The sequence below is a fragment of the Lemur catta genome, chromosome 20 (genome assembly GCF_020740605.2).
Source record: "Lemur catta isolate mLemCat1 chromosome 20, mLemCat1.pri, whole genome shotgun sequence".
Classification (NCBI taxonomy): domain Eukaryota; kingdom Metazoa; phylum Chordata; class Mammalia; order Primates; family Lemuridae; genus Lemur; species Lemur catta.
The window spans coordinates 6,721,942-6,745,947 of record NC_059147.1 but is presented as its reverse complement, the minus strand read 5'-3'; the positions used below and the strand labels follow the sequence as shown (position 1 = coordinate 6,745,947).

General features: G+C 55.2%; 1 protein-coding gene and 1 long non-coding RNA gene across 5 annotated transcripts; both read left to right on the top strand.

Moving 5' to 3' along the window:
- The first annotated feature begins 960 nt into the window (after positions 1-960).
- On the top strand, positions 961-8,747 carry SNX20 (sorting nexin 20). Of its 2 annotated transcripts, XM_045533274.1 has the most exons (4): positions 961-1,108; positions 4,445-4,583; positions 6,045-6,196; positions 7,530-8,747. In XM_045533274.1, exons 2-4 carry the CDS (start codon positions 4,454-4,456, stop codon positions 8,193-8,195), a joined length of 948 nt encoding a protein of 315 aa, XP_045389230.1. In that variant the 5' UTR covers positions 961-1,108; positions 4,445-4,453; the 3' UTR covers positions 8,196-8,747. The 2 variants fall into 2 exon arrangements, with proteins under 2 accessions (XP_045389230.1, XP_045389231.1); XM_045533275.1 differs by lacking the exon at positions 4,445-4,583 and having other exon boundaries at positions 986-1,108.
- A 1,027-nt stretch (positions 8,748-9,774) lies between these two features.
- On the top strand, positions 9,775-15,479 carry LOC123625061. Of its 3 annotated transcripts, XR_006730349.1 has the most exons (5): positions 9,775-10,187; positions 10,573-11,219; positions 12,602-12,733; positions 12,828-13,693; positions 14,442-15,479. It is a non-coding gene; the product is annotated as an uncharacterized LOC123625061 (long non-coding RNA). The 3 variants fall into 3 exon arrangements; XR_006730347.1 differs by having other exon boundaries at positions 9,775-11,219; XR_006730348.1 differs by lacking the exon at positions 14,442-15,479 and adding an exon at positions 14,088-14,125 and having other exon boundaries at positions 9,775-11,219.
- Positions 15,480-24,006: the final 8,527 nt, after the last annotated feature.

Below are 24,006 nucleotides of genomic sequence, written 5' to 3'. Positions count from 1 at the left end.
AGTGTATGACCAGCAGCCCTGACCATGACACTGTCCTGGGAACAACCCAAACGTGCATCAATAGCCAAAGCAAAAATAGCGACAGATTCAAATAAAATAGCAACACAACAAGGGGAATAAAACAACTCCAGCTACACACACACACACACACACACACACACACACACACACACAACATCAGCGAATCTTATACACATAAATGTAGAATGAAAGAAGCAGACACTAGAGAGTGCATACAGTGTGGCGGCTCCATTTATATAAAATTCAAAAATAAGTAAAATGAAACTCAGTTGTTTAGGGCGGATTCACAGGTGGAAAGTTTGTAAGAAAAGTGAAAGTAGTGACCCCACCAGGACCCCCCACAGGGAGCAAGGGAGTCATGGCTGCGAGAGGTAAACTTCTAGGGGAGCCAGCGAGGTTCTACTTTTTTGTCCTATTCCAGCCTCTTGTCCTCAAGGCCACAAATACTGGTGGCCGTGAGTCACGCCACTGCCCAGGGCTCTAGCTTCCCTGGTGCTTTCTGTTGGTGGTGCTGGTTGCAGCTTTGCCCAGAGAAAAAGCACCAGATGGAACTGTGATTCTGCCCCACTGCCTCCCATGTCAGGCACCGGCTCTGTGTCCCAGCAGCTCTGTGATCCCAGCCTCAGTTTCCCCGTCTGTTACTGGCGCATAATGGTTCCCACCATGCCTAGCTCATAGAGTAGAACGGTGAATGTGAAAGGGCTTTGGGAGCTAATGTCTGAACACCAGGGGTTGAAGGGGACGCTGGAGGGACAGCGAGGTTACCATAAGGCTGACGCGAGAGCAAGGCCAGGGTAGGCCGCCCAGAGCTGGCCCCGCACTGCCCCATCCTGCCCTGCCCTGCGGGGTGGCGGAAGGAGACATGGGTACAGCGAGCTGTCAGTTTCGCTTTCTACACCATGTCGCGCAGCCAATGGGCTGGGGCACTAGGCTGCAGGTCACACAGCCTATTTCCTGTTTTCAAACAGGGAACTTAGCGAAGCAGCAGCCACTGGGCTTGTCACCGGAGCTTGGAGCAGAGATCTTGAAGGGGCAATGTGACACCCTGCCTGGACCCCCGGACTCACACAGGACCCAGAGACCTCAGGTCAGTGTTTGATCCCAAGCTCAGCTGGCATCTTCCTGCTGTGGCCTGAGTCGTCGCCTCCTGGGACCGTCCCTGGGTACCTGTTGGGGGCAGGGTGGGTGGGCAAGTGCTGGAGACAGCCTCTGTGTGGGGGGCTTTCACTGGCACCTTGGGGCAGGGCAGGGGACAGCTCCCAGGCCCTCCATCGCCTCGACACCTTTTGGAACAGCAGATACTTGTACGTTTGTCGGATGGGGTTTGCCTCTCTGATTGTCCTTGGGCCTAGGGAATAAGTCACCACACTTGTGTTTCTCACAAAGTGGTGTCAGGGAACCCCTGCCCCAGCAGAGCCCGGGAAACATGTGAGAATGCAGAGTTCGGGGCCCACCCACCCCCTCAACCTGTTGGGAGCCAGGAACTCTGCTTTTGAATAAGCCCCTGGCACCCCCATCCCACCTCGCCAGGGGATTCTGAGGCGCGCCCAGGTTGGCAGCAGCTGCTGGTGGCAAGGCTGCTGGGTGAGTGTCCACGTGTCCAACTGGGCCCACTCTTCCCCCACGAGAGGCAGCCAGTGTCCCTGCATCTCTGTCCCCCAGGGCAGGGGGCTGGGGGTAGTGCCTTATTTCACTCTGCTGGAGACTCGTTCCCCATGAAAAGTCCCCTGCAACCTCCTCAGAAAGGTAGCGTGGGCTCTGCAGGTGGCCCTGTGTGCCCCTCGGAAGGAGCACTGGGCGTGGCAGCAGCTCTTAGAGAGAGGGGAGGGTCCGGGCACCTGGGAGACAGGGAGGAGGAGGACACCTGTCCAGGCACAGGGCTGGAAGGTGGAGGGGCTGGGAAGCTGCTCTGTCCTCTGGGCCAAGTGCAAGCCCCCGGCCAGCAGCACCAGCACTTGCAGTATTTGTTGTAAAGTCTAGAAACCTTTGCTATAGAGGGTGTGGGGGGAGAGGGAAGGGCCCACAGGAGCTCCTGTGTGGCTCTCCCTGAAGAGCTTCTAGAGAGATGGGATTGCCTTCCCATTTCACAGATGAGGAAACTGAAGCCTGGAGAGATACAGGAAATTGCCCACAACCCCTTGGATGCACCAATGCAAGACTCTTTCCTTCCCACTGTTTTTTAAATGGGTGACTCCCAGTTAGACCCCTAAGAGAAAACGTAAGGGAGCTGGCTTTGGCTGCTGACTTGAATTTTTATTCCAAGACCCATTTTCATGATGAGCTTTCCCAGGTCATTACCAGAGGGTCCAGCCAAGGCATCATTTCTGGGTGTTACAGGGTCTCTGAGCAAACGCCGCCCTGCTTCGGACCTGGGAGCAGCTGCCTGGTCATTAATGCAGAGCCGGAAGGGCTAGGGCCACTGAGGCCAATGCCACTCACCGTCACCCATTTTACAGATGGGCTGACTGAGGCGAGTGCACAGGAGTGCCCACGGGAAACACCGGGCCCTGAGAACACCCGCCACCAAGAGCCTGTTAGCTAAGACAGCATGTGCCCCCCATCTTGCTTGGGCACCTACCAGGATGTAGGAAACTCACCCCTGGCCACCCATCTTCTTACCGTGAGGACAGGGCTTGTGGCCACTCTTCAGGTGGGGAAACTGAGGCCTAGAGACTCACAGGTGGTCAGGATGGGTGGCAGTGTCTCCTGACCCCCTCCGGGGGAGAGAGAAGTGAAGTTTGCCAGCTGTAGTGTGCTCAAGCACCGGCAGCCCTGGGCCGGCCATGGCCCTGCTCTGTGCCTCAGTTTGCCCATCTGTAGAAGGCAAAGTTGGGTGGAGGGTCCCTGAGGGCTGCCCACTAGACAGCTCTACAAAGCCACCTGGAGAAGGCCCAGGTTCCTGTCACCTGACGCCGCGAGCACTTCCCCCGGGGCACGGGCTCCTGGCCACAGCTGGCCTCACCTCCGCCCAGGCCAGGCCGGCTCTGGGAGGCTGTCACCCCTGGAGCAGAGGACAGGCTCAGGCCACGCTCTGGGTCACAGCAAGCGGGTGATGGGGCAGCAGTGGCTCCCCCTCTCTCTAGGCCACAGTCAGCCTAGGGATTCAGACCCAGGGCCTGGAACCCAACAGACCAGAGTTCTAGTCCTGGCTCCGCCCCTGTGGTCTCCTGGCAGCCCCCTGGGGTCCCGTAAGGAAAGAGGAGACGTCACCGGCACTCCACTTATTTGGAATTTCTGTGCCCAAGTGGTACAGACACCAGCTCCTCGCTGTGTCTCAGCTAATGCTTTAATTGTCCCTTTTTGTATTTTGTCTCAAACATTTGTAATTCTGTTGCAACTTCCACCTTAGTTTAGAGTCATCTATTTCACAAATGTTTCTCAAAGCATCTAGCACTTGCCGACACTAATAACAGGGACTGTAACACGGGCCTGGTGTGCGCGGGCCGCGCTACGCTTTCCAGAGTCTGCCCGACCTCATCCTCACGCCAGCCTCGCCAACACGGGCCTGTTACTATGCCTGACTGACAGGAAACTGAGGCACAGAGAAAAATATCTTGCCTGCTGCCGGGCCGTCTCGCTCCCTTTCCTAGGTCACAAACGGTGACTACAGGAGTCGGCCCCCATCGGCCTGCCTTCTGCCCTGCGTGCCCCTGGGTGGGGGAGAGCATTCGGAAGTCAGGCCAGCCTGGGCATGTGTCCCCCAGCACTCACTGGCTCCTGGTCTCAGGCAACACCGCGTCCCAGTTCCCTCATCATAAAGGGATGGAAACTGTCCCTGTCGCGGACAGTGGTCAGAGTGAGCGAGAGCGTGTGTGTTAAGTGCAGGGCACACAGACAGCACGTTGCACGCGTTTGAGACAAATTCAGCTTTGCGCGTTGAACTCACCAGCTGCGTGACCTTGGGCTGACCTCAGTATCCTCACCTGTCACTTGGTGGTAAGGACAGATTTCTGTGGGTGCTCATTAGAGGGCGTGAAGAGCCTAGGTGGGGATGAAGCCTGTATGAAAAGCCAGTAGTAAATTTTGCAGCGTCTGCTGCTCTGAACGCTGAGATGTCACCCACACGTGCCACTTAAAATCAAGTCTCAGGACATCCACCTGGACAAGCCAGCATCTTTCTCCACAGCAATTACTAAAGCCATTACTTTTACTTGAACTCACCTCATTTAAAATGCAGAGCAACTCGATGCCATAAGGCCATCACGCTAAGAGAACGATCTGTCTGCCCTGGAGGGAACTGTGCGGCAGACGGGCAGACCCAGTCTGGGATCTGGCAGTCAGTCGGCCATCGGGGCGGGAAGTGGTGGTCTCAGCAGTGGGTGTGCTAACGGCAGGGGCTATGACATGGATTGAGGTGCCCCAGGACCCACCAGGAACCCCAGCACGGGTGGGCACTCACTGTCCTCTCTTACACCTCTGGCAGCCTTGGAGCATGGCGAGCCCGGAACACCCTGGGAGCCCCGGCTGGACGGGACCCACCACCCAGGGCCCGGCAAGGACCGAGCAGGCAGCGCCAGCCACTGGCCCGGACCTCCCACGTCCCGGACCTGAAGCGCACTTAGGTAGGCCTGGGGCTTGAGGCCGGGCCGGGGGGAAAGAGGTTTGAAGAGTCTGAAGTACAAATGTGGGTCACCTTAATGGATGCACCGAGGGAGCCGGGAAGTTCGTTGAACTTTGGTCATCCCGGAGCAGACGCTGAGACGAGGGTTTGGTGCAAGGTGCTTGCCTGGGAGATGGCCTAGGAGGCGTGACGGGGAAGTGAGGGCGCAGGGAGGGAGGGCAGGACGCCGGTGCAGGGTCAGCGAACAGACGACGCTGTAGGCAACCAAGACGCGGGTCCAGCAGGATCTGCTGGGCGACTGCAGGGAACACATCTGGGAGTTGTCCTGTCCTCAGGGCGAGGAAGCCAGGCTGTCACCCCCGGTCCCATCCTGCCTGCTGAGGGACACTTCTGAGCATGCGGCCGTGGCCTGAAGAAGCCCTCAGGGTGAGAGACGTAGCTGCTCCCAGTAGGAAGCCAGTGGCACATTCCGGAACAGTGAGCGCCGAGAGCGCGTGGCCCGGCACCGGGCGCAGATGGCATCTGCTGTGGCGCCATCTCCTGGAGCAAATCTCTTCTCACAACGACTCCAGATGCGCCTTTCGAAGGCTGCTCTGTTGCCCGCCCTGTGCAGGGCACCGCGGAAACAGGAACCAGTCAGACACTGCGCTGGCCCCGAGTCTGGTAGGGAGACAGACCAGAGAAACAGAACCAGACCTGCCACGAGAAAGGCTGTGGGAGAGAGGCTCCTACTCTAATGCCAAGGGGCGGGTGAAGTGACATGGGGCTGGGTCTTGGAGGACACCCCGGAGAGAGGAGATTCTGGGATGCAAACTCGGTGACAAAATGCAGAAGTAGTTGTGCAGTTTTGGTAGGGAGGATTCGAAGCTTTCTCAAACTTCTCAGAGGGGTGCAGGGTTCAAGAGAGGTTTAAGAAACACTGTGGTTTTCCAGGAGGTTTGGATTCAAGGCAGAGGAGGGGCATGTTCGAGAAGAATTACGGCTTGTGGGAAGTGAGGGGAGAGGTTAGGCGGGGCCAGCCCGGCTGCGGCTGGAACAGAGCATCCTCACAGCTCCCCCCGCCACCACTGATGTGCTCAGGGAGTCCGGGCCACAACTGTGGAGCCCATGCTGTAGGGAGCACAAGAACAGACACGTCACTGTCCCTGCCTGTTGGGGGCACAGGGTTCCGCCGTGGCCAGTCTGCAGGCAGAGTGCACGACCCAACATGCCCACACTGCGTCCACAGCTGAGAAACCACTGGGGGCTGCTGGGCTGTCTGAGGCTGTCAGTGGCTGGGTGGACTCAGCCGGGCTGGGCCCAGAGGTCTGGCGGGCGCCCCAGTGGCAGGGTGGGGAGGTGCTGTCCACCACTCTTCTGGAACTCTGATGTTCCAGCCCAGACAGACGCAGCCGTCTCCCCAAGCCCTCGCCTCTAAAGCGCACTGACCTGCTGCAAATCCTTAAGCGTGTTGTCCCTCCAGATGCCCACAGCAGCCCGAGCTGCAACTCCAGCATGACCACGCGGGAGCTGCAAGACTACTGGCAGAACGAGAAATGCCGCTGGAAGCACGTCAAACTGCTCTTTGAGATCGCTTCGGCCCGCATCGAGGAGAGAAAAATCTCCAAGTTTGTGGTAAGCAGAGATGGGGAAATGATGGGACCCCTTCGCCGCCTCCTTTCTGGCCTTGGGCAAGTCTTACGGGGCCTCAGCTTTCCCAGCCATGAAATGGGTTGACCCTAACGCACAGAGCTCTTCTGGAGAAAATGGGCAGAGAGCAAGATTTTGCACCCGGCACCATGCTAGGTCCCGGGAGGATCAGAGCCGTATGAGTCACGCTCCTGGCTCCTAAGAAGGAAATAACCCAGTTTCATCCCACATTATCAGATGTTAGTCATCTGTGTCCTTTCTTCACCGATTTTGCCACATCCCTGTATCATTTATAATTACTATTTACTTATTTTTTTCTTTAAATTGATCAATTTTTAAAAACACTAAATACATTTATTTCAAAGAGATAGTGCCCTAAATGGAAAACCAATATCACATGGCGTAAAGAGAAAGTCACCGTAAAAGTCAGTACAAGGCTGCCGCATTAGCCAGGGTGGAGGGGAGTCAACACAAGGAAAGCTCCGTGCTCTCATTAAATTCCAGCTGGGGGAAGCCCTGTGCGTGGGGACTGCGCCCTCTGTCAGGTGGGGTTGTCGCCTGTGCTAAGGAGATGTCAAAGACGACAGCAGAGCCACCCTCACTTGACTGGGACCAGGATACCAACAGCGGCCACCACTGAATGCCAGCTGCACGCGGGCACAGTTCCATGTGCTTTCAGTGCATTAACTCATTTAATCCTCACCCAGTCAGGTAGGTGCTACACCTATCCTTTCCAGTGATGAGAAAACTGAGGCTCAGAGAGGTTAAGTTACCTATCTAAGACCACACAGCTAGGGGCTGGGGTTACAACCCAGGCAGTCTGGCTCCCAAGTCTGTGTCCTTAATCAGTATTCTCTTGAAGAGGATTGCAAAGAAATAATTCTCTTACTATGTAACACCATGGCCACTGTACCCAAATGATGTTGTACAGTAGCTAAAACCAACTCCCAAGTGTTCCACCTTGGAAAACACAGCTGTCATACAAGCGTCCCAGTACAGAAAAGTGTGGTCCCCAGTTCTGACAGTGTAAAGCCAAGACAGCCCCCAGGCCTCCTGCACGGCAGGTCCCTGTGCCCTTTCTCCCCCGAGATGCCTCCACACCACTGTGTCTGCTCCCCCAGGGTCGACTCTTCTCATGACTGGCTTTCATAGCTCGGCCGATGCCGACAGTGAGTTAAAACAGAATTGTACCCAAGGATGACCCCCTTTCCGGGTATGCTGTAGGTCACCATCATTACTTTCATTTGCAGGGGCCTCTGTGCTGGTGAAAGCCCCCCTTAAAGGGTGTAGTCAAAGGCTCTCTCTCCTTGTGTCCTAGATGTACCAAATCATCGTCATCCAGACAGGGAGCTTTGACAGCAACAAGGCCGTCCTGGAACGGCGCTATTCGGACTTTGAGAAGCTCCAGAAAGCCCTGCTCAAGACGTTCAGCGAGGAGATCGAAGACGTGGTCTTCCCCAGGAAGCACCTGGTGGGGAACTTCACGGAGGAGATGATCTGCGAGCGCAAGCTGGCGCTCAAGGAGTACCTGGGGCTGCTCTACGCCATCCGCTGCGTGCGCCGCTCCCGCGAGTTCGTGGACTTCCTCACGCGGCCCGAGCTGAGCGAGGCCTTCGGCTGCCTGCGGGGGGGCCAGTACGCCCAGGCCCTGGACATCCTGGTGCGCGTGGTGCCCCTGCAGGAGAAGCTGACGGCCCACTGCCCCGTGGCGGTGGTCCCGGCCCTCTGTGCCATGCTGGTGTGCCACCGTGACCTGGAGCGCCCGGCCGAGGCCTTCTCGGCTGGCGAGAGGGCCCTGCAGCGCCTGCAGGCCCAGGAGGGCCATCGCTACTACGCGCCCCTGCTGGACGCCATGGTCAGCCTGGCCTATGTGCTGGGCAGGGACTTCGTGTCTCTGCAGGAGAAGCTGGAGGAGACCCAGCTCCGGAGGCCCAGCCACCAGGGCGTCACCCTGAAGGAACTCGCTGTCCAAGAGTACCTGTGATGAGCCAGCCTGGTCCCCTCGCAGGGAAGCTGCAGATTTGGGGTCACCGTTGCTCAGGGGCTGTTTGGGGTTCATTTTAATGGGAAGAGCCACTGGGGGCTCTACGTTGCTGGGTGACTTTGGACAAGCCCCTCATCTGGTCCTCTGTTTCCCTGTCTGTATTGAACAGAGGTGCTCCTGGGACTCTTTGGGAGCCTCCACTGTGTCCTTGTCCCCCTTGATACCAGGGCCACTTCATCACAAAACCACAAACCCAGCTGCCAAAACACTGGAGAGGAATACCGACCCCACCAGTGTTTTTGTAAGAAGCTGTAGGAGAGGTTTGCTTTGCACATTATGCGAGAGCTTAACCCATTCCTGGCAGACAGCTCTCTGCAGCTGTCCTGAGTCTCTTCTCTCTGTTCCTCCTGCCTCAACGTTGTTTACGGATATTTCCATGCGTTATCCTAATGTCATCCTAATACCCTTTAGCTCTTCCTCTTTAGCATGTAGACCCAGCGCAGCAAAACAAAAGCTCCTCTATTGCCCCTCAAGAACGGCCTCTCCCCCGCACACTTGCGACAGGAGTTGTGTGTCATCCTTTTCGGGGTGGGAGGACGCTGGGCTAGGAAGCAACAATGTCCTAAGAGTTTATGATCCAGGCGTCTTTAGCGAGGGAACTTACCAACTATTTCTCTGGCTAGGATGACCTCACACACTGCCCGGGGGACATTTCATTACATAAGGTGGGGTGGCTTTCCGGGGTCACATAGACACAGCCCTGGAGGGAGGCAGAGTAGGATACTCGAAGGGTCCTGTGTGTAGAGAAGAGACTGAATCCTCAGCACCTCCTCTGTTCAGGGTCAGTGTTCTCAGAACCTCTCTGATGGATCGGGATGCCCTTGACCGGGGTCTGTGTCAGGAAAGGACACCATGGGCCCTGAGTGAAGGGGAGTCTGGATGCAGGGCTTGGAGCTGATGGTGCAGGCTGGTTTGGGCCCAGTGTGTCTGCAGCTCTAAGCCCCTGAAGACCCAAGCATCAGGGAGAGCTTGTCAGTGTTAACTAAGCCGACCATGACTTGGGAACCGTAATGTGGGGCGCCCCCTAGCGGCGAATCCAGCCCAGCAAGGGATCGCCACGGCCGTGAACAAGCCGACGCCGGACTGCACCAGACTTTGTTGGACAGCGACACCTCGTGGTAACAACGGTAGCTGCCCCACCAGCCTCTGTCCTAGAGGCTAGAAACACTGTCTTCGGACAAAGGTACTCAGGTCTCCGCTTACTCCAAGGGAAAGATGCTTCAAGTGGAGATACCGAATTTATTGAAAAGCTGGGTGTATGGAAAATTAAAATGTTAAATGAAAAAGTTAGAGAGCTGTGACTCTATTTGTCATGGTGAAGCCGATCATACTGATTTTACAAGTTATTTCATCAAATCTAAAATGCCATCAACCGTAAGACGCACCAAATATTTACTAAGAAAGAAAAAATGCTCAATGTGAGGAGTTTAAAGGAAATTCCAGGAAGGCTGGGAAACCAAAGAGTTAGACCCCAGTGTAAAGGTTAATACCGAATAAAACTGTCTTGCAGAAGGGGACATTGAGAAAATCTGTATGAATCAAACTTGGCGCTGGGTGGAGGGTGGGAATCTGCTCTGAGGATCCGAGCTGCAGGCTGGTGCTCACCACGTTTGGGGCAGCAGCACACACGGTGTGGCCCGAGAGTCCGCGAGCAGAGCGGTCATGTTTAGTGGTCTCAGACAGGGTGCTCCAGGTGCCTGGCACGCCAGACGTAAACTCTCTCTGAAGGAAGTCAACGCCGACCCAGGCCAGTAAGGAGTGTAAGGTACCACTGAGTCCAGAGGAGCTCGAATATGAACAAATGTGCATGTGTGTGTGTGGTATGCACACAGAGAGAAAATACCTTTTGGGGGTACAAGGGACCTACAGAATCACGTGGGGGACTCACCATCAGTACCTCTGAAGACAGGTGGCTCCCCACAGAGTGCGCAGGTAAGGGACTTACTCCGGCTTCATGAAAGGGGTTGGCCGCAGAGGGAAGCTTCCAGACTCCCACGGGGCCCCTCCTGATGACACTCAGTGCTGCACTGCCCAGTGCTGCCGACAGCCGCGGCCTGTGGGGCCACTGGGGTCTCTTCTGGCCGAGGGCGCTGACGGCCTGGGCTGACCCCCCACGCAGCCCCCCTGGCATCTCCCATTTGCAGAGGGCAGAGACCCACTCGTTTCTTGGGTTCCTGGAACCAGTCCTTGAATTCCTTGAGCCTTTTCCCGCAGGAAGCTTTTCTGTGGGGGGGTCACTGCAGCCCCACCGGGGTACCCCACTTTCCTGTTTGCCTGGGCCTTCTCCCACACCACCTGTACTAGTCCTTTTCTCCAGGGGACTTCAGAGTGGCGGCAGCTGAACCAGACCCTCTTCCCCTGACCTCTCAAAAGCTGGGCCCTCAGCAGAGGTGAGGAGTTCCCGCCCTCCATACTTGGGACGGGGTGGGGGGGGAGCGGAGGGAGTTGTTGCAAATGTGGAATTTCAGGCCCCATCCCAGACCTGCTGAATCAGAATCTGCATTTTAACAAGATTGACACCCCCATTCCCCAACCAGGAGACCCCTACCCGTGCACCTTAGAGTCTGAGAAGCCCGTGTTGAACTGACTTGAAGGTGCCCTGCAGAAAACTACCCACGGAGCCTGGTGGTCTGCAGTCCGGGCTGCTCCCCACTCCTGTGTCCCCCCACCCAGGCCTCTTCCCTGCAGGTGCCCCTCCCCGGGCCCGGGGGCTCTAGGTGGGAGCACCGTGCCAGCCTCACGCCAGCCCTGCAAACCTGCTCTGGGCGCCAAGTTCTGGAGCCCGAGAGGGGCTCCTTCAAATGAAGCCCTGCTGTCTCCTGCCAGCTGTGACACAGACTCCTTGGTCTCCCCTTTGGACTGGGGTTAGGCATCCTCGTGAGACCCTGCACCCTGGGACACTGCTGTTCTCTTGCCTGCCAAGCCCATGATCAAAACAAAGCTGTGCACGCAGCTACCTGTGAGGTAAAAATCAGAGCTCCCAGGGCTTTCGGAGCCCTGCTCTGTGGTCAGATGTCCCTCATAGCACTGCTCAGGACATGCTCTTAACCCGTGTTACAGACAATGACAAGACACTCTTGGTTAAGTGACTTGCCCAAGGTCACACAGCTAACAGCTGGTAGAGCAGGAAATTAACCCAGGCCCGTCTGTCCCATGCCTTGCTTTCCTCACTGAGTCCCACATCGGGGGCAGTGCAGGAGAGGGGAGGGGACATGTCCCTGGTCCTCTCACCCATAAGGGTCCTTAATGATCATTTCACTCATCTCTGTTAACAGATGGGGAATCCCAGGCCTGGAGGGATGATTCACTCAAGGTCACATGGTGACAGGGACAGCACCAGGGCCAGACCTGGGGTGTCCACATCAAAGTGATAGACTCTGACAGAAACAGAATAATCCTGGACTCAAATTCCAGGAAGCCCTCGCAGGGCTCCCAGCTGGACCTGGGGGTGCAGGGTCGGGGTCGAGGCCAGGGCAGGGGCCACTAGTCTGGCCTGGCTTCCTGACCCTAGGCCGGGAGACACAGGTCAAGGTTGCCTGTGGCCCCCAGGGCTAGCACGCCCTTGGCTCTGCTCCCTAGTGGGCGTCGCCCTACCTGTAGTTCTGTTTGGGAGCAGCAAAGCCAGTTCCAATTCCACCTGCTGGTTGGGGCGGGTGGGCTTCCGGGGGGCTCAAAAGTCAGGCTGCACTGAGCCACTCCTCCAAACGCTTCCTGCCCCACCTGCAGCGGCTGCGGAGAGCTGCCTTTCCAGAACTTCCTGCAGAGTCACACGCCCCTCCCCTTTGGGGCCCAGCGATGCCACACCTGTTCTATTGTCTGCTTGCCATTTTCCTGTTAGCAGTTTCCTTTCATTTATGCAAAGTTATTGGAAAAAGAAACTTCCTATAACTACCCTAAGTTGAAAATCAGAATCACTCACTATAATTAGAAGGTAGCTATAAAAATAAACACAACAAAACCTATCACTGTCATTACACCCTAGCAGGCCTTTGCCCGAGACAGACCCTGAGTCTGGGCTGGCTGCTGGACTTTTGTAAAAGAGAGAGAGACAGAAAGAAATAAGTGTTGGAGACCTGCTATCACCACGCTGACTTCTCCTTGATTTACTGAGAAGTACTGGAAAATACTGAGCTACGAAAGGAAATAATTGTCTGAGCACAGGGTCCAGACCATCAGTGCTGTCTGTGTGCCATCCCAGACATCTGGGGTGTCGCCCAAGCACACCGGAGACTCTGCTCCCTGCTGCCAGTGCCTGAGCCCTGGACTCAGCACTGCCCGCTCTCCAGCCCCTGAGTCATGGGCCTGACTTTGCCTTTGATCGTCCATCCTTGACTTACAACCCCCAGCTCCAGCTCCTGACTTCACACCTGGTATCAGGTAGGACCCCCAACTGGAGGGAGTGTTCCGAGCTGGTCAAAGCCTGAACCTGCAGCATGTCCTGTGGTGGCTGTCACCATCCATCCAGCTGTGCCCTGCTGGTAAGAGCAAGAAATGCCCTCCACCAAAGAGGCTGAGCCCCACCGTCCCAGTCAGCTCCCATAGGCCCTCACTAGCTGTCCATCTGTCTCTCAGGACCAAGGATCAGTGGCACTCCTACTTGCCCTGGGCCTTCCAAAGAGCTGGAGATACAGCAGCAACCAGGACAGACCTGCTCCCTGCCCTCATGGAGGTGACACAGCAGAAAAGGCCACTGACAGAGCAAGCAGAAGCTGAACAGAATAACGTCCCTCGGGGAAGGCTTCTCAGAGGAGGAGCTGTTCAAAGGCGTCACAGAGAATGCAAAGCAGCACCGGGAGGTGACAATTTTAGGCAGAGGAGAAGCAGGTGCAGAGCCCTGAGGCGGGAACCTCCTCTGTCCTTCGGGATCCTCAGTTCAGGTCTGCACCCAGAAAGGGGGCGGGCCCAGGATGCCCCTGTCCTGATGTGTCACCCTGGCGTTGCCGGCTGAGGGAGTAAGTTCCAGGTACTAACAAAAAGAGGCCTTGCGAGGCCTGTCCACGCAGCCCCATCTCCAGCTACTGCTCGTTGCAAAGTGAATGAGCTTGTGTTTGGGGCATACAGACCTTTGTGGTTACAAGTGACAAAAACCTGAGTTAACGTGACAGGGAAGGAATTTATTACCTGAAAAGTCCAGGAGTAGACTAGTTTCAAGCCAAATTGGCTCCAAGGACTCACACTTTGTCCTGTAGTCTCTCTCACTTTCACTTTCTGTGTCTCTCAGTTCTGCTTTTCCTTCACTCCCCTCGTGGTGACAAGACGGCCATAGCAGCTCCAGCAACCCCAGCAGGCTCCCGCAGCCAGCGTTCTTGGGAGCCCCCCCATCTGTAGGACATGTGGGAAACACCCACACGGCATTTCCTGAGGCTCCAGGGAGGGAAGCCCCCGCCCCCACTGTGCAGCAACAGGGCTGGCTTGTCCATCGGGGGGACCTTGAACAGGTACTATGTCTTAGTATAATACACTGGTTTGTCATCTACTTTTTAAATTGTAACTACACATTATGGGCATTTCCCTATAATAAGTAATATTCTTCCATGTAATTTTTAATGGTTTCATCATATCCTAGTGCATATGTCATGGTTCCTCTAACCATTCCATAATGTTGCAAATTTTCCTTATTTTGGGCAACACGGGAGCAAACACTTTGACCCACATGTCTTTTTGTATTTATGCACTCTTACAGAAATCTCTAACAGTGCATTTCTGAATCAAAAACACTGTTTTTACTCTTTTTAAATTTTTAGTTTATTTATTTTATTTTTAATTGACAAAAAGTGTACATACTTATGAATCATAAACAAATTTAATGTTGTTTTTTTTTTTTTTTTTCAGACAGAGTCTCACTTGTTGCCCGGGCTAGAGTGAGTGCCGTGGCGTCAGCCTAGCTCACAGCAACCTCAAACTCCTGGGCTCAAGCGATCCTTCTGCCTCAGCCTCCCGAGTAGCTGGGATTACAGGCATGCGCCACCATGCCCAGCTAATTTTTTCTGTATATATTTTTAGTTGTCCAGATAATTTTTATTTCTATTTTTAGTAGAGATAGGGTCTCGCTCAGGCTGGTCTCGAACTCCTGACCTTGAGCGATCCACCCACCTCGGCCTCCCAGAGAGCTAGGATTACAGGCGTGAGCCACCGCGCCCGGCCAAATTTGATGGTTTTGATATTACTTAACTTCTGTCTCTCCAGAAAGGCTGTACCAACTGACTCCTCCACCAGCGAAGTGTGAGAGATGCCCATTTCCTTGAACCTTTTGCAACACTGGCTGTTAGCATTTTAAACTCTTTTTCATAGTTTAACCTTTTTCCCTTTGCACGGGCGCTTCTGAGAGTTCAGACCCAGAGGATCTACTCGCGCAGTTTAAAAAGCGGCCAGCAGATGGCGCTGCCGCCCGGCGGCTCCGACAGCCTCGCGGCGCTGGAGAGAAGGGACAACCGGGACCGAGCGCTTGTCTGGGGGTGGGGGCGCGGGCGGGGGGACACGACTTTGGAAAGCCCTTCGGAGGGGCTGGAGATAATGCTAGAAAGAGCTTTTCTGGGAAAGTGATGATGCTTCGCTGCCTCTGTTGTAACCACTCCCCTCTGCAAGTGTTGGGGGGCCCGGGTGACCCCCAATTGGGGTTCAGGACCTCGTCCGCTCCCTCTCTGCCCCTCTACCCCTTCCCGCAGCCCACAGGCCCCAGGGGCCAAGGAGGCCGCAGTCCTCCACCCGGTCCTCCACCTGGTCCTCCACCTCGTCCTCCACTCCGTCCTCCACCCCGTCCTCCACCCCGTCCTCCACCTCCTACAGCAGAACCCGACTCTTAAAACAGGGCGCGCGGGAGCAGCAGCCTCTTCAACTCGGGTCTCCGGGGCCTGCGGGCAAACGCGGTTAAATGAATGAATACATAGAAGGGAAGAGACGAGGAAGGAGGCGTCCCGTAGCCCAGTCAAGTTGACGTATGAAATTAACCATCTCACAACTCCTAGAAGAAAAAAAAAAGCAGAAAAGGTTACAATAAAAGTCAAGATAGTGGCTATTACTGCTGGGAGAGTGAGGAGATTTTGACAGGGAGGGGACGGTTAGAAGTCTCAGGGATTCAGGGGGTGTTCTAGTTCTTAGTCTTGGGTGATGGTTACCAGGGTATTTCCTTGGTCATAACTTGCTAAGCTGTACACTATATTTTATGTACTTTTTTCTGTGTGCTATATTTCACAATAAAAATATTCTAATAAAAGAATGAATGGATACAGCAAATATGAATTCAAATTATTAGGCACCAAGTACTACGGCAGTCAGAGCTGGAACTCAGCCTGGGCTCCCTCACAGTGCTGAAGGGGTGTCGAGGGGGCTGGGGAGGTGGGTGTGTGATGAGATGAACATCAGGCCTCAGACTCGTGGATGATCCAGACACCCACCCAGCTAGCATGGTGCCCTGACTCCAAACCCACAGTTCCCTCACCTATGGGAATGAATCAGGAATAGCAATTAGCTGGCAAGGCAGGGAGACCCTTACAGGCGTCTCATTAAAACAATGGTGTGTGGCAAATTGCAGGGATGGCCCAGTTTTTCGTTCCTCCCTGCCTTCCTGTCTTTCGCCACATACCTTTGCAGTTCCTCGAACTAAAGAGGTAGGGTTAATTTCCCCACCCCTTGAATCTGGGCCGTCCTGGACACTTGCTTTGGCCCGTATGCTGTGACAGAAAGGACGGTGTGCCAGCTCCAAGCCTTGGCCTCTAGAGACCTCATGCATTTCACTCGCCCTCTTGAGCCCCTGCTGTTGCCGAGGAAAGAATGTGGCCAGGGTACCTGCTGGAGACACATGATGAGACGGCCCAAGGGGCCGAGCCTCGGGCAGCTGTGATCAGCTGACAGCCGCAGACTCCCAGGCACGCAGGTGAACTCAGTCAAGATCAGCCAACTCTCCACCATGTGATCGGTGAACTCAAATCATAAATTATTGCTGTTTTAGGCTGCTGAACCTTGGGGCTATTTGTTATGTAGAAATAGCTTACTGATACGCTGTCCATGGACAGCTGTGAGGGCTGGGGGCTTGCTGGAAGGGGTTCCTGAAAGGAGCTGCCTGGCTGGGACATGATCAGTGCCATCCACCCACCTCCCTCTTTGAGGCTCCAGGCAGCCTCCACGTCAACATACCCACCGAGGCTACCGATGCCTGGTAAGGTGAGCGCGCTCCTGCCAGGCCCTAGGCCGGGCCCCTTACAGACCTAGCCCACTTAGCCCTTACCGCCGCCCCAGAAGGTGGGCACTATTGCCACCTCCACTTTACAGATGAGGACAGGAGGTTCTCCCAAGGTCACGTGTCTTGTAGGAGGTGGAGCTGGGATCTGCCTTCAGAGCCATCCTGCCTGCCCACCCGTCAGCTGCCCTCAGACCATCTTCCCCCGCCTTGGGACACCGAGCCCCCGCTCTCAGGAGAGGGCTACCCCACCCCACCCCCGCTCGCCTTCTGCTCTCCCCAGGGCCTCCCAGGGCCCCAGCGTGAAGACCGTGTTCAGCAGCATCGTGCCCCAGAAGACACGCACGAGGCCGGCTGACAGGAAGCAAGCGGCAGAGAGGATGCTTTGTGACAGCTTCGACGCGGGCCGAGGTGTACTGGAATAGCGCTTGCCATTCTGATGGGGAGTCTCGGGGTACTGGGGTGAGGGGACTACAGAGCTAATACAGTAGAAATTTCAGACTTTTCTTGAAAAAGCCACAGAGCCCTTTCTTCACATGAAATTTGATACAGAAACCCTCCACACAAGAGAGACCAACGCCAAGCCTTGCTGGCTGGGAAGCCAGGGAGCTCTGCCTTAGATCCATCTGGGGCACCCCTGGGGCTCCCTGGAGCACCATTTGGGAACCACTGTGGTGGTCCAGTCTGGTAGTTTTGCTGATGGGAAACAAGCCACAAGGTCACAGAAAGCAGGAGCAGAAGAGCCAGAAATTGAACTCAGATCTCTTACCTCTACGTCTGGGCTCATTCTCCTGTTACAAGTGTTCAGGAACAAAAACACACATTCCAAAGGCATAAACCTCATTTCTTTTAAACATTCATTTTTCAAAATGGTGTACTTGGCTTCTCATCTAGTCAGTAGGATAGAATTGTGCAGTCATCAAACATCAGGGCCCCATTCATACATAGCATTGCCATGTTTAGCATGGGGTCCACTGGGACCCTGGGCCCTTCTCCCTGGGGTCATCTCTCTTGACTCCTCTCCCTTCACCTCACTGCACAGCCCTTGTGTCACTGGCTCCCTTCAGAGCAGCTACCTCCTAGAGTAGCTTTTTCCTGGTGTCTGCACACCCTCCTGTACTCCTGCGGTGACGGACAGGCTGCAGGTGTGTGCAGACGTGACAGGATGCTCCAGAGCATTCCCAGGTCATGAGGAGCCAGAGCGGCCAGGTGAGGCACAGCGGACTGGAAGTTCTGTGCTGCGTGTCTCTGGGTTTTACCTGCCCGGCTCTTTCTGGAAACAGCACCTGGTTATTCTCCCGTGGGAAAACAGCCGGCCCTGGCTCTCGACTCGTGCAGGTGGGGGTCTCGGGCTCGGGCCGCCGCTGTGCTAGCCACTCCACTCACGTGCCCGGCCTGTTTTGCTGCTGCTGGGTTGTGGTAGCTCCCTAGAGCCGCTGTAACAAACTGCCACAAACTAGGAGGCTTCAAGCAAGTGTGGAGGCTGGGAGTCCGAAATCCCGATGTTGGTGGGGCAGTGCTCCCTCTGAGGTTTGAGGGAAGAAGCTATTCCATACCTCTTGCCTGGCTTCTGGTAGCTTCCAGCAATCCTTGGCATTCCTTGGTTTGTAGCTGCATCATTCCAGTCTCTGACTCTGTCTTCACATGGCCTTCTCTGTCTGTGTCCCTCTCCTTAGAAGGACGCCACTCATTGGATTAGGACCCACTCCAAGCCAGTGTGACCTCATATTAACTTGATTACAGCTGCAAAGACCCTATTTCCAAATAAGGGCACATTTACAGGCACCAGGGGTTGGGACTTGAACATATATTTTCAGGGAACACAGTTCAACCCACGAAGTAAGTGAAGGGTTGCACTAGGTGGCGCGCACCTGACACCCCGGGATTTTGTGGAATGAATGTCCCGAGGACTGAACCAAAAGAGAGTTTCTCCAGCCTCATCTGCAGTGGCCACGTTCTCGTCCTACCCCAGGGCCCCCCCCCCACAGCACCTGTCTGGGCCACCCTTAGAGGGTAGATTGCTTTCTACTTCCTTTCCCCGATTAGGTGGCAGGATGGGTCTGTTTCCCCGTTATCTCAGCCTTGGCACCTGCGTGCACATCGGGAAGGTGAGCGAGCAGACGCCAGGCCTTGAATCCACCTGCGAATCCTTTCGGTTCTACCTTCCAGTACGCCCCGGGCCCACCCTTTCTCTGTGCCTCCCCAATTCCATGATGGCCCTAGCGCCTTTCTCCTCTCCCCGTGACAGCTGTAGAATCTTCCCCGCGGTCCGCTCGGCCCGGACCTGCCTCTCCCGTCCGTTCTGCACACAGCTGTCAGAGAAACCCTTGGGAGCCGTCCATGGACCGTCTCACTCCCCGGCTCAAAGCTCAGGGGCTGGGGCGGGGTTCCAGTCACTCAGCGTAAAGTCCGAACTCCTCCCCCAGCCTGCACACCTGGCCACCTCTGCCCCCAGACTACCTCCTGCCTGTGTCCGCCCTCTCGATCCTCAGAACCATGGCCTCGTGCCTGCTGGTCCCTCTGCCTGGTGTCTCCCGACTCAACGTCTGCCCCTTGGAGGCCATCCCTGGTGCTCCTCAGTCTTAAGTCACCCACGAGCCTTTCTCGCCTTCCCCCACTTATCTCTTTACTTGCCCCGGGCTCCCTTGGGGGCACCACTCATCCCCTCTGCAGTCCCACGGGCCCCGTGCTTGGTTCAGTCTCTGCCATCACTGCCTTGAAATTCTGAATCGCTTTTGAACAAGCGTCTCATGTTTCATTTTGCAAAAGAACTTGCACGTTATTTAGCCTGACATCTGCAGATAGAAGGCGTCCAATTAATACTTGCTGGGCGGCGCCACGGCATCCGCTGGAGAGGCAGACCCTGCGCACTGCCCTCCCTCCAAAATCTCCTTCTGACCTGAGCAGAGAAACAGAAAGGGGGAGATTGCCAGGGCAGGTGGGGGACCAGGCCAAACCTGAGCCCTCTGACTCCTCTCCTCTTGGCCCTCCCATGCCTGTCCCTGGGCCCCGGGAGGCACCTCAGAAAGAGTGGCAGCAGAGCCCTGGGGCCAGGAGGGGCTGCGGGGAATCCCCTGCCACCCTCCCCACTCCAGGGCTGCTCTCAGGAACGGAAGTGATGACCTTGCTCATTCCTCAGGGCTCACCTGTGCGGCCAGGTGCACACCTGGGCGGTCAGCACAGAGCAGCCTCATCTGGTCCAGACTGACCCAGGGTGGGAGTGTGGCCCCCCAGTGGTCCATCCTGAAGCCACCAGAACCCCAGAATTTGACATCAGTGCCCGTTCTCCCCCCGATCACGGCAAGGAAGAAGCCTCCCGGTACCCCGTCCCTCGGGCTTGCCAGCCTCCGTTTTTAACAAGAGCGAGCTGGTCTCCTCTTGCAGCTTTCGGTCTGCAACAGCGTCTCGCTGGCATTTGCTCTTCACTGAGCGCATGTTTATGGCTATTTTTCTTATGGCGGACTGATACTGTTTTGTTGTGTCTTCTTGTCATTCATGGTGGTGACATAAATGCTCCTTCTTAAATGAAATGCATTTCAGTTGGGAAAAGGCAATCTCTGTCATCCAGGTGATGGTGGATATGACAGAAGCTACGAAGGAGGCCTAGAGAAGACGGCAGGGACATTCTCAACTCTGGTCTGGGACCTGGTGCAGAACGAACACCGGGGCTCAGCGTGGGAGGGGCCGTTGGTGACACCAGTGCTCCGGCTCCCAGCCCCTTGCTCCTGTCCAGCGGACCCTCTGGCTTCCATGGGCTCCAATGTGTGATGCATCAAAGTCCGCGCTGCTGCCTTGCTCCCAGAAAGCCCTCCCACCGGTCCCTGGGGGAGCCCCTTCCACACCTTGGGGTCCCTCGGCCCATTTAAAAACCCCAGCCGCAGGTGAGTGTGGAGTACATGCTTTTTAACAATACTCAGACAAGCAAGTCTGGCGCCTGGAAATCATGTTTCTGCTTTGAAAACTGCCACTGACTGCCTTTGCCACCTTCTGCTTAGCAAATCTTCACAGGCTGTGTTTTAAATACTCTTTCTCCTTTTGCTGTGATCAAAGGAATTGCTTGTTCCCCTGATAGGTGACAAAAGATGTCAGAGAAACTAATGAGAGAATCTGGCCGCCGCCCCCTTCCTTTTGCCTGGAGGAAGGAGAATCACAGGGCGTCTTGGGCTGGGTGGCTCTTAAGACTGGGGCGGGTGGGGTGTAGAGATAAGGGTAGAGGCTACAGGCTGGGGCAGAGGAGGGGACCCCAGGCAGGCTGATAATTTGGCGCCAGTAGTTGACGTCAGTTGGGTGGGCCAGCACGCATTTCCCCTCTCCTGGGCAGAGCTTTCCAATTTTGCTTTAGGGTAACCACCCTTTGGGAGGTGTTGACTCTGTCCCCAGCTATGGGGCTGTGACTCAGACCTGGCCAATAGGAATCTTGTACACTCCGGGTCACAGTGATCGACTTCAAGGTGGGCATATGACCCAATCAGAACCAAAGAGAAGCAATCTTGGGGCTCTTTTAGACTGACTGCTAAGAGAGGGGACACCTCTTCCTGCTGGTCTTGGTGCAGGGACACCAGCCTGGGGCTGCCAGGGAGGTGGCCGGGAGGGACTAAGGAAATGGAGTGAGAAACGGACAGACACTGAGTCCTGCTGATCTGGAGCTCCTAGATCAAGCCACACCTGAATATGTGACAACAAACTGTCTTTTTTGCTTAACCTGTTGAGTTTTTTCCTCTCATTTGTGACAGAAGACAGCATTTCATGATCACCTTTTATCACTTGACCACGTGTCTTCAGGCACCTCATTCTCTCCAGTATCCCTACCTCCCCCCAAGGACTCGGCAAATACAGCTTTCTACATCTAGCCACACTTCTAGGCACAATTTCAGCCCCTTCCAGACTCATCACATGCCAACAAGAAGAGTCCCTGTTAAATGTCCCAAGTCCAGATGGGGAAACTGAAGCCTGCTCAAGTGGGATACCACACGGAGAGTTTCTGGGATGGGTCACATCTTTGCAGTTGTCTCTACGGGTTTCTTCCCGCTAACCAGACAGCCTGAAGGTGGCCCTGTGAATCCTGCAACCACGTCACCCTCCTTGAACTTGACAGTCCCATTTTACAGGTTCAGGAACAGGGGCAGCAGGGACAAGGAACTCTGACACTCCCACTCTTACCCCTTACCTTGACACACACTCAGCACTTACCCTCCACCTTTCAACTATGAGAGAGGGAGACTGAGCACTGACACTGATTTTGCTCCTGGATCCAGCCATGCCTGAAGGTCCCAGAGCTAGCTGTTGGATCCATTAAGAGTCAACAAATCCTCCCTTAGGCTTAGGCCAGGTTGAGTGCAGATTCTGTCACTTGCAACCAAAACAGTCCTGATTATACAGCTGCCTTCAAATCTCTGAGGGCCTGTTGTCATGGGACAAAGAGAGCAGCTATATCCAGCCAGCCCTGGAGGTCAGGAAGAAGGCCTGTCACAGGGAGCTCAGCACACCAGGCCGCTGCTCTCCCTCAGCTCTGCCCTCTCAGCATAAGGCTTTAGGGACAGGAAGAACAGAAAGGACACAAACTGGCTCTTAAATACTGCCACCGAGGCCCTTCCACTTGCAGCCCGTGGGCCAGAACTAGCCTCATGGCCCGTGTAGCTGCAAGAGGTCGGGGACACATGGGACATAGGTGGGAGCTGGAGATGAGTGGAAATCTCTGTGATTTACCTGCTGGACACCACTGGCTGCAGTCCCCTCCCCCCATGGCATCCCTCGTTCCCTCCTCAAACACCTGCTGAGGACTGACCGAGAGCCAGGCACTGTGGCAACACTGGGTCTACTGTGAGGAACAGGACAGACACGGTCCCAGCTCTCGAGGAGTTCATAGCGGAGAGGGGCAGGGAGGTTGGGCAGACCCCAGCCCCCCTTTCTGCGCCCCTTTTTTGTCAGCACCACCATCCTTCCTGACTCACAGACTAAGTTTAGTCAGCTCTGAACCCTCAAATGAACCTCAGTTTCCTCGTCTGTACAATGGGGATAATAAGAGACTAACAGAGGTCATCTGATAACAATGAGAACAGTGAGCCTCGGATTGGTGCAGCCCCCCAGCCACGGGGCAATGGAGCCAGGTGGAGACTCCATCATCTGAGTCTTGTTCTGGCCTCTTCAGTGGCCCCTCCTCTTCCTCCCTGGGTGGGTGGGCACTGCAGAGTTTCCCTCAAACATTTAAGCCAGCGGTCCCCAACCTTTTTGGCACCAGGGACCATTTTCATGGAAAACAATTTTTCTATGGATGGGCGGGGAGTGGTTTCGGGATGATACAAGCACATTACCTTTAAAGTACATAAAGTACAATTGTGCCCTTTATTTCTATTATTGTTACATTGTAATATATAATGAAATAATTATACAACTCACCACAGATTGGGGACCACTAGTTTAGGTTTTCAATATGGAGGAGGGGCTCTGAGAGCCCACCCTCCCAGCCACAGCCAAGGTCAGCGGGGCTCGGCCTGGATCCAACTTGGTCCCCTGAAGACAACGTGAACTAGCCCAGCCTGATCCCCAAGGCATCCCATGACCCGCTCTGGCTCAGGTCATTCAGGAGGGCCACAGCAGCTGTCCTGGCACCCAGGGCTCAGACAGGGCCCTTCACCCCCATTGCCTTTTCTCCACATGTGGATGTGGTCGAAAACCTTGCCAGGGCACCGGGAAGGCCACCACTGCCACCATTAGAAACCTGATCCCGAGTCGCTGATTAAAACCAGGAGGGGCTTTTAATCAGCCAGGGCCATATGCTATTTAACTGAAGATGAAAGCACACATGATAAGCAGCGTCTCAGAAAGGATGTCGTTAAAGGAAGAGCAGAACAGCAAGTGGCATCTTTTATCATTACAGCCGCCCCTTGCAAAGCTCTCGTTAGGGGCTTTGAGGCACATCTGGGCCTGGTCTATTGTGCAGCGCTTACAATGTCATTGTGTTTGACGACGGCTCCTGAGCCCGCGCCACGCTAAACTTCTAAATATACAATTAATGCCTATTAATTATCGTTTTCAAATCAGCAAAATGATCCTTCATTAACTTAATCGCCTCTTCTATTTTATCAGGAAATTGTACTCTCTGTGCTCATAATCCTGCATCTGAAACCAGCCTTTGGCGGGTGGCGGGTGACGCCTGGCTGACTGTTTATGGGGAGGCCTGACTGTCTGCCCCGCATCTCGAGCCCCGATCCCACCCTCAGCTGTGAGATGGGAGGCCCCTGAGGGCCCCTGAAGTATGCCACGGGATTTGTGGGCAGGCCAGGGGCTTGGGAGACCGTGATAGCAGTGAGGCTGGGGTGGCTGTCATCAGGGTACCTGGTCAAGCTCGATCCCAGATCAGACAGAAGTGGGTCTAAACCAATACGAACTGGGGGCTGACGTGGAAAGGAGGCTGGTCACTGCCACCTGCATCACTTTGGACTGTGGGCAGCCCTCGTTTTCACTGTCAGCAGCCTTGGGGATCACCCTCCCTGCTCACACCAGCGAGTGACTTATGGCATCATTGGCCCCATTGCAGAGATGGGCAAACTAAGACTTGCAAAGGGGAAACAATTT